Raw genomic sequence first — 10386 nt, 5'->3', positions numbered from 1 at the left:
AGTAAGAAAGTTGTCACAACGAAAATTATATGCTTCTAATAACATTTTTGTCTGGTTTTTTTTTTTTTTTTTTTTTTTTTTTTTTTTTTTTTTTTTTTTTTTTTTTGAGAATCATATGCTTTTAACTGCCAAGGCACAAGGACTAAATGTGGAGTATTGGATATACTTGGATGGTGACGTCACTACCCACAATTCTCAGGATGTTAGAGCTGCTTCCCAGCCAAGGTACGACCATATTGTAGCCATGGGGTAGGGCATAGGGCGTGTGCACATGTACAAGGCATAAAACACCTCATTCTTAGAAAAAACACCTATTTTTGAATATTGAGGGTGGTGTTTTTAGCTTGTCTTAGAGGCCAAATCAAGACAATGCAGGCTTAGGAAGGCCAAGCCAAGGCACCTTAAAGCCAAGCCAATGCATCTTAGCCTCTTAGGACATGATAAAGGTAGGTGGGACAAGGCATGAATGAGATGGTTTTGAGCACCAATTATGCGTCTGGAGAACCCTTGGGAAGCTTGAGAATTATCTCAATGCATAAAATTTTCAAGTATACAAAGTTATCCAACTTCCAAATTTGAAGGAATCCAAGATTTCAAGGTAATTTTAAAGGTTTTGAGACTCAATGTATGAAACGTAGAAGATTACAGGGAACACATCTTGAGGTCATGTAATGTTGTTAGGAACTGTACATGGCTATTAGTTAGTTACATGTTGTGGCCTTGGAATATAAAAGGAGATATATACGCAAACAACCATATTGATAAGTTAAAAGCAAAGTAGAGAATTCTAAACACTTAAATGGCCTCCCAAAGTGTTGTGGGATTTATAGAGATATCCCGCACACTTTCTTTTCGGGTCTAGAAAAGTAAAATTGTATAAAAAAAAAAAATTGAGGGTTATACAAGCTTTCGGACCAATTTTGGAGGTTTTCAGAACCTGATGTCAAAAACTATTGCCATTGTACGGGTTGCATCCCGGGGTTATGTAATGTTGTTTAGAACTAAATACATACGGCCATTAGTTAGTCACATAAAGCTCCAAGGTGGCCTTGGGCTAACAAAAGGAGACGGATACATAAACAAACTTATTGATAATTGAAAGATAAAGCGGATGACTCCAATCGCTAAAATGACCTCCCAAGTTGTCGTGAGGTCTGTGGGATGCACCATGAGCTTTATCTTTTCTGTGACTGGAGAAGTAAAAAAAAATAAAGTCTAAAATTGAAGATTGTAATTCATGCTTTTAGACCAATTGCGAAGGTTACGTGTCGAAAATTATCAAAATTGTAGATGATGCATCGTCAGAGTTCTATAGTGCTTGGAACTATATATGACCATTCGTTGGTCACATAATGGCCCTTAGCTTGGTTTTTAGAGCTAATGAAAGGAAATCGACAGTTTACTGGCTAAATGGTTCACATGACTAGAGTTAATCTTATGTACTTGTATAAAGCACAAACTTTATTACTCAAAATGATGCATGTGAATAGTATCAAAATCAAACTTGTGTAATTAAGAGAGAATATAAACTTTTTGTTATATTATATTAGAGATACTAATTATTATTAACAATGGTATTGAAGTTAGTGCAAATATTTTTTTTTATTCTAACTAGTATTTGTGATTTACTAAATTACAGTTATGGTAAAACAAAGTCATGCTAGATCTTGTTTGAATACTTCCAATGTATGTTTTCATAATATCAATTTTTATGATTTTTTCCTTATTGATAATTAGTGAGTTTAATTGAAAAATTTATGCTTTCACAAATGTCATAAAAAAAAAAAAGTTCAAGTATCAACTAAAATAAACCAGCTAGAAACTGGGAATTGAAGTATGTAATAGTTTTTTCATACCAATTTAATATTAGCTTTAAAATATTTTCTAACTAAAGTTAGTGATCAAAATACAATTCAATGATGTATTTTCAATTCAAATTTATGTATAATCTTGATAACTTTTTAAATGAAAGAAAAAACAGCTCAAATTCCATCATTATTTATTTTAACTTTAATCTAAATTAAATTTAATATTTATGAAATTCCATATAATTGTACATAAAATAATGGGGGAGAAATCCCAGAATTAAGCAAGAGATGGAGAATCCCAAGAAGTTTCGTTTTTAGGTGGGTGTTTATGGGTTTACTTATCTTTCAGAGCATTGCTTTGGGAGGAAACAAATGTCCCATAATCATTTTACCCTTTTTTATGCTCTCGGGATCGTTTATTGCTTTAATTAGTCTTATGCGACTTTGCAATTTATTTCTTGTCATCCATCTATAAAAGAGGATGTGAGATAACAAGACTTCGGAAGGATCAACTCAACTAAAATCTTAAACTAATAGTTAAAGCTTCGTAATATGTTACTATTTAATACAATATCTATCATGCCCGCCCCCCCCCCCCCCCCAACATAAGAAGCCAATTTGAAGTGTAGATGCATCATACCTAACGCTAAATATATCGTTCAGGACTTCCTCATACCCAACACTATTTATTTCAATTTTAAAAGAGTGATTTGAAATTTGAACATGTGATCTTCTTGTTACGCTGGCTCTAATACAAAGTTAAATTGATTGTTTAATTGGTACAAAGCTTGTTATTATATTACCGATACTAGAGTTTAATTTTGAAAATGAAATTAAATCCGATAAACTCATTGTACGGCATGCATTTTAAGTTTGTGTTGCAACCTTGTAAGTAATAAGAAACCAAGGAAGCTAAGTAGGGAGTATTAGTTACATATGTATAGTTGATCACCTATTTTAATTTGGATTTAAAAAATCTTAAATGCATGATATAATTAACGTCGATCAAAGTTATAAAAAGAAAAACATAGAGTGTGCATCTTAGAGTAAAAGTGTGATAAAGGATAATTTTGATTGTCTCCTTCATTCATAACATATCCTAGAGATTGGAATCACGCAAGCACAATTAAGTTGCATGGGAAAGTGAGTGAAAACAGTTAGCGGTTAGCCAATACATTAAAACATAAGATAGTTACGTACTACTCATTCTAAAATATATAAGGTTAATTATAGCAAGGGGTTACCTATTAATCTTGCATGTATTAAGTTTATGTTTTAAGTTTGTTAATCATGGAAAAAAATACTATTGCACTTCGCTTTATTAATCACCAAATAAGTAACCAAATCCCTAAAATATGATTGACACAATAATTATAATATAGTCACTTTAGACCGGCCCAATAACCCAACTTTAGTCGATTGACATCTTGACTTTAGTCAAGATATATATCTTACACCGGAGTGTAAAATTATCAAACATTTTTTTCTTTAATTACGTTGTCCTTAAGACTAGCTAAAACACAAGGAGAAAAATATATAAATATTTACACCCGAATGTAAGATAGAAATTATTATTACGCTAATTGGAGAAGCATAAAAAGTCAAAGCAAAACCGACGACGCGCCCTAAGGGCACATGAAGAAGATTAGTAGGCGAAAGGGAGGGAAAATTAATAGTAAAATATATGAAAATACCCAAAAACAATTGGAAACAATGGTGTTAATTAATCCATGGCGATCGAGTTGTCTCGTAATCGTTGCAAAATTTTTAGAGTAGTATTTACGTAAGCTTTTGAACACAAATAATTTATAAAAAAACAAATGTAAATAAAAAGGAATTTAATTAATTAGTATTTCATTAATTAATTAAATTCCTACGTACAATTTAACAAATAAAAATGAAACTAGATGATCTAGACTTTCTCTCTTTGTGTGTGTGTGTGTGATAGCTCATCAGCTTCCCCTAGCCGACGCCGTCGAGACCGCCCCGTAAACTTTCTCTCCTTCACGCTATCCCGTTGACATCTTACTCTTTATTCCTCGCTTCTCTTATCTGTCTTTAATAAACTCATCTTCTTTCATTCATTTCCTAAATTTTTTTTTTCTAGCTTATATTACTAACTTAACGTATGTATGTAAGTCCACTTATATAAAACCTTATGTAACTGCATTTTAAAGCACCAAAAAATCATTGGATAGCACTCCCCAAAAAAAAAAAAAAAAAAAAAAGAAAAAAAAGGTTTGTTAGTTGCAATAATATTATGCATGTTTATGCGTAGGAGTACGGTTTTTGAGTTGGTTGGTTGATTGTTATAGTATTGCTTCAGGTGAGAATAAGAGGCTAAGATTAATATGGGATCTTCGAACAATGGCGGTGTTCCGCCGGGGTTTCGGTTTCACCCTACGGATGAAGAGTTGCTACACTATTACCTTAAGAAGAAAATCAGCTTTCAAAAGTTTGATATGGAGGTTATTCGTGAAGTTGATTTGAACAAGATGGAGCCTTGGGAACTTCAAGGTAAATTTATTAAATATAATCGCTCCTCCATCTCTACAAGTTCTTTTTCTATTTTGACTAACTTTTTTCGTGATATAATCATTACTGTCCAAATATAAAAGAAGAAGTTTTAGAAACAAAAAAATTATTTTCTTCTCTTAAATGAATTATTACGTACCTAATTTTACCTAAATTTTATGTATATTTTCTTACAAATATCGTAAATCTCTCTTTTTTAAGGGTTGTAAGAGAGTTGTAGGGATTTGTATAATTAGTTGTACAACTATTGCATAAATCTTTTGTCATACCATTACTAACCAACTTAAATGTTAATTTTCAGAATGAAAGATAAAATATGTGGAGTGAATTCATAATTCCTTCATTATAGTCATGCACCTAGATTCAGGAAGTCAGATCACTTATAAATATAATTATGATAATAAGCGTAAAGCAGGGAATTTAATGAATTAAAAGAAATTCTTGGGTTTTTTTTTTTTTTTTTTTAAAGGGGCACTTTATATAAATGGACTAATGTACAATAGTATTTCACTATTTCGATTTGTACATTTGGCAAATTGTAAATTGTTTTAACCAATTCTGGGTAACTTTTTTATTTATTTATTTATTTTATTTTATTTTACAGAATTTTTAACCTTTGTTTATTTTTATTTTTTGTGGAAAAAGAACTTTTGATTTAATTTTTATTATAATTTACAGAGTTTTTTTTTTTTAGAAATAAATTTTAAGAAAGGTATTATGATATTATGTTTATGATTGAATTTATGAGCTCAATTTGATGAAAAAAGAGTAAATTTATTAGCAATAATATAGGTAACCTTTATTTTATATTGAAGTAAGTTTTAATTTATTTAGGGGATGTACAATTGTACACCCTATTATTTAAAAGTTTTTGATTGCTAAAATAGAATTTAGATCAAGAGGAGAGTACAAGTATAATACCCTTTTAATTTACCATAGTGAGTATAATCCTTTATAAAATTATTCCCTCTCATTTATATTAATAAATAAAATACCTATATTTGAAGGTCAAATTTTGATCAAAATTCTCTCAAAAATTATTCTCAAAGAAATAAGAAAAATAACAAAATTTATAGCAAGAACAATATAAAATTTACACTTGATAGATGTTAATTACAATCAATGTAAAGTTCAATCTTAGAACATATGGGTTCTTTAAGTTTGGTGTCCACCTAAGATATCTATAATGAACTTACTCTTAATTAGCTTGTACTATGTTTTTATAAATTTTAATTTTTATCAAAGTTAAGATATGAACATATATATATATTTGAAACACATAGGGTAATACTTATTTGATCAAACATAAATTGTATTGGGCGATGAAATATTGTGTGCATACAAGCTCTTTTAGTACATTTTGAAAGTTGGAATTAATTAGTACTCATTCTTATTTTTAATGATAATGTAGATTAACATTCTTATTTTTAGCTTTTTATATGCATGCAATCATAAGAATTGTATACATGTATATTATAATATTTCCGATAGTAGTTTTGAGGTATATATCATTTGTATTAGGTTGTTGGATATTTGAAGACTAAATATTGAATTGAATTGAATTGGACCAATTCAAAAATTATTTCATTCAATTTTCTTTTTTTAGTAAAAAACAAAGTATTTCATTTTTGAAACTCTTTTTAGTATATAATAATTTTTAAAAATAGATTTTGTATGCAAGCATAATACTATGATTTACTTTCACACTTTAACCCATGTGATAAATGTATTTAGTCCAATATGTATGGGATGGCCTGGTATTTTGGTTAATTAACTAAACATTAAATTCCTTTCTTAATCTTTGTGCATGATCCTTAAATAACACTCAATTTAATTTACTCTTTCTAAATCTAAGGGAGTATGTTCATATTACAAATATCTATTCTCTTTAATTTACAAATACTAGTACTCCGTACTATTTTTTGTTCAGTTCATCAACAAGGTTAAAAACACATGCATATTCAATTTTACCTTCGTTGGTTATAGATGTCATTTTTACCATCATACAATTTTAGGTTAAATTCTTGCAAAAAAAAGTATAACTCGTATTAATACTAACATAAATAATAAGTAAATCAAATAAAAGGCAAAAATATTAGAAGCAAATTTACAAATCCAAAAAAAGTATATATAATTTCTCATGATGATGGTGTTCAAGAAATTTTATTAGAAACAAAATTGACAAAGATATCAAATAAAAATAAAATATTTCAGTTCAGTTTAGTTTAGTAAAAATAATATAAGTTCAGCAAAAATAATTTCAGTTCAATAAAAACAATTTCAATTTAGCAAAAAAAAAAAAAAAGTTGAAGTGAACGGGATCTTATATGCTATTTTTTTTTTTAAAAAGATGCTTAATATATAATTGCAAGTATGTACTAGATAAAATCTTAAAATTTTAAAAACCATTTGAAGCATTTATAGATCTTAACTAAATATATTCAATTTTGATTTCTTGTCCTATCATATTATCTAACTGATTAATTTTGCGATTTTATTATTATTGGATTGTTTAATAGTCTCATTGATATACGATTGCTTGATAGATCAAAGTCATAATTATGTACATGTATATCGTGTATGAATGTATGATTGATGTATGAAATAGAATGAATGGATATGTGAGGCAACATTTGTGACAAAATATCAGATTAGCAGCCTTAATTCACAAGTAAAAAGGTTGCTATATTGTCACAGATTTATTCTCCTAAGCCATTATTAGGGTTTATTTTTTTGCGGTGTTTAGAAATAATAAATTAGTGCCCTTTTTTTAGTAAATAACACACCTACGTATATTTCACCGCCTACAACTATAACACGTCTACGTTTCTACATATACTTGTAGGTGGTGAAATTTACTTATGCATAAAGGTCAGTTTTATCTCATTTTATCACTATATATATAGTTAGTTAGTTAGAATTATATTGTATGAGTAGTTAGAATTAAATTGTATGAGTATGCTACTTAATTTGCTTTGGAATAATATGTAAATTTCGACCCTAGCTAGCTAACATGAGCATTATTCCAACCGGAAACAGTTTGACCTCGACTCAAATAATTGTACAAAAAACTAGGTGATTCAATTTTGACTAGACTAACTCGACCTTATAGTAAAATTTTATGATTTGAAACCAAACCAAATGACTCATCATCGAGTATGATAAGATTTTAAATTTCGCAACTGAATCTTATTATTTATGAAAGTGCACCTCTATCTGAAATTTCTTTGGTTCACCCCCATTTTAGGGCACAAATCACTCATATTCTTGACCTAATCTATATATGTATGATTGAAGGTCCAAGTGAAAGATTAATTTTATGCTGATTTCTAACAAACAAATATAATTTGTTGTATTAATACGCATTCATCAAAAGGTTTTCATACACCTAGCATATTTTTTTAAAAAAAAAATTAAAAAATACACAAGAAGTTAGAACAGTCTTCTCTCACGATCAGATCAGATCTATGTATCGTATAGTAAACTAACGTGTATATTCAAATATGTTGATTACTATTGATAGAGAGGTGTAGGATAGGATCAACTCCGCAAAATGAATGGTACTTCTTCAGCCACAAGGATAGGAAATACCCAACAGGATCAAGGACTAACCGAGCAACGAATGCCGGGTTTTGGAAGGCCACAGGGAGAGACAAATGCATCAGAAACAGCTTCAAGAAGATTGGTATGCGCAAAACTCTGGTTTTCTATCGAGGAAGAGCTCCTCATGGTCAAAAAACTGATTGGATTATGCATGAGTATCGCTTAGAAGATACTGATGATCCTCAAGCTAATGGTGTAAGTATTACTCCCACTTTTTTATATATATTTTTTCCTAATTATACCCTTTTTTTTAACATTTATGTGCTTATAATTTAGATTAATAAAGTTGGTTTATGACAAAATAATCTATGATGTGCATGCATGCTAATAATAGATACTCTAAGGTGTTAATTAAGAGCATGTTCGATAAAAGTAGTTTAATTAGTTTTAGTATATTAGTATTGTTATTTCCAAAATAAATAAAGTTACTTCAACTCTATGATCGCTAAAATAATTTTGTTTTAGTATATTTGTAGTTTTGTACGTAGCTTGATCATATATGCATTATTTGTGCATTCTCAAGCTAAGTTTCAGTTGTGAGTTATTGTGTTACATTTTGAAATTATCATAAAACTCAATTCTCTGTTTTATGAAGAGAAAAATAAAAGTATTTGTGATACAACAAATAATACCTAAAAAAATGTAATTTTTTTAATTGACCTGTTTGATTAAACTTTAACCATCAACACCTTTAAATTTCATACGTAAAAATTATATATTATGCTGATGACATCGATATTATGATAGTATTTATTATTGAGATGATTCTAGCAGTAAAAAAAGAACGGAGGAAGTATATATTACTTAATTAATTTTTTTTTTTTTTTAATACATGTTCAGGAAGATGGATGGGTTATATGTAGAGTATTCAAGAAGAAAAACTTGTTCAAGATTGGAGGTGAACAAGGAGGAGGAACTACAACAAGCGCTACCTCCGATCAGCTACTATGCAACCCCACGGGATCAAGTACCGCGAACCAATCACGCCACTTCATCCCTAGGGATCACACCAACAATAATCCTCAATACCCTCACCACCTCCTCCTACGCAATGATCCTCAAGCAACCTCAACCTTTGACTTATACATGAATAAACCCGACTTAGGGCTTCATAGCTACTCCCACCCACACCAAATTGCACCCCTACCTCCTCCTGACTACGCGACTCATCCTCACCATCTCTACCAAGCAAGCGAGGGTGGTGGTCCTACTGCCCTCGAGGTAGGACCATGTGAACCTTCAGACCCTCATCATCCAGGGATCAACGAGTGGGCTATGCTTGACCGCGTGGTTGGCCACCAACAAGATGAACATCATGGTGAGCAGCAGGCTAATGCTAGTGCTAATGACTTGACTTCTACTGTGCTTGAAATGAATCAACAACATCAGCAACAACAACTTTCTTTACGTGGAGAAATGGATTTCTGGGGATATACCAAGTGATTTTTGCATTTTTTTTTTTCCTTTTTGGGATTTTATTCAATTAGATTGACATGTAATGTATAAAAATTTAATTTCCATGCATGAATGCATGCACAAATTAAGTTTAATTTAATTTGTTTGCATATAATACTTCATACTATTACAAGTATACTATAATTGTTTGTTGCATGTACACAATTGAATTGGTTCATGTTGCATCATTATTGATTAGGATAATGTGTGTATAAGATTGAATTCAAATTGTGATTTGTTTTATATTTACTCATTAATATTTATTCACTTAACTGCCTGCTCTTTCCTTTCATTTTTCTTCTTTTAATCCCTTTTAATTTCGTTTGCTTCATCAATTGTTCTTGTATGTTTGTGTCGTCTCCCACATTATGTTTGTTGCGAATAATGACAATGGCAATCCAATGGAGAGTGATAATAGTCATATTACTAAAAACATTTGTTCAATAGTATGATTTTGGGTCGGGTTTGGTTTATTCTCTAGATGTCAAGTTGTTATGCTACAATTCAAGCTCATTATGCAACAATGTTTTCTAAAGCAGAGCAGTCACCCTGCCTCGCTCAAGGACAAGACATCATACATAGGGTGCGCGACATCCTCAGCTGCTGATGCGGCTTCTCTGCCCATATTATACGGTGCAGATAGTTTCAATTGCACAAAAGACAGTAAAGCTTCTTGTTTTACTAACCTTGCCCATACTAGTGGCCATAATTTCTGTCAAGTAACCAACAATAAGAATCTGAAGACTCGATCAAGCTCCGGTCATCAGCCTATACAGTCTAATAAACGCCTGAAAGAACTTTTGGTGTTAGTTGTTCACTCAGCTTACGCAGGTCATTCATACAGCCATCTCTTCATGAGGACCTTAGACATTGGCCTCATACAGATACCTTGTTTCCCCTGTTTCAGCATTGTGTGCGTGTTTCCTCGCAGCCATTACTTATTTCAGCATCCAACATAACATATATTGTTGGTCCCAAGTCTACT

The 10386-nt window shown here is 30.6% G+C and overlaps 1 protein-coding gene across 1 annotated transcript; it reads left to right on the top strand.

The window, feature by feature from the left end:
- Positions 1-3681: 3681 nt before the first annotated feature.
- Positions 3682-10333, top strand: LOC110702065 (protein BEARSKIN2-like). The gene is made up of 3 exons (XM_021879710.1): positions 3682-4325; positions 7867-8141; positions 8787-10333. Exons 1-3 carry the CDS (start codon positions 4160-4162, stop codon positions 9387-9389), a joined length of 1044 nt encoding a protein of 347 aa, XP_021735402.1. The 5' UTR covers positions 3682-4159; the 3' UTR covers positions 9390-10333.
- Positions 10334-10386: the final 53 nt, after the last annotated feature.

The sequence above is a fragment of the Chenopodium quinoa genome, unplaced genomic scaffold (genome assembly GCF_001683475.1).
Source record: "Chenopodium quinoa cultivar QQ74 unplaced genomic scaffold, ASM168347v1, whole genome shotgun sequence".
Classification (NCBI taxonomy): domain Eukaryota; kingdom Viridiplantae; phylum Streptophyta; class Magnoliopsida; order Caryophyllales; family Amaranthaceae; genus Chenopodium; species Chenopodium quinoa.
This window is presented reverse-complemented; position numbering and strand designations above follow the sequence as displayed.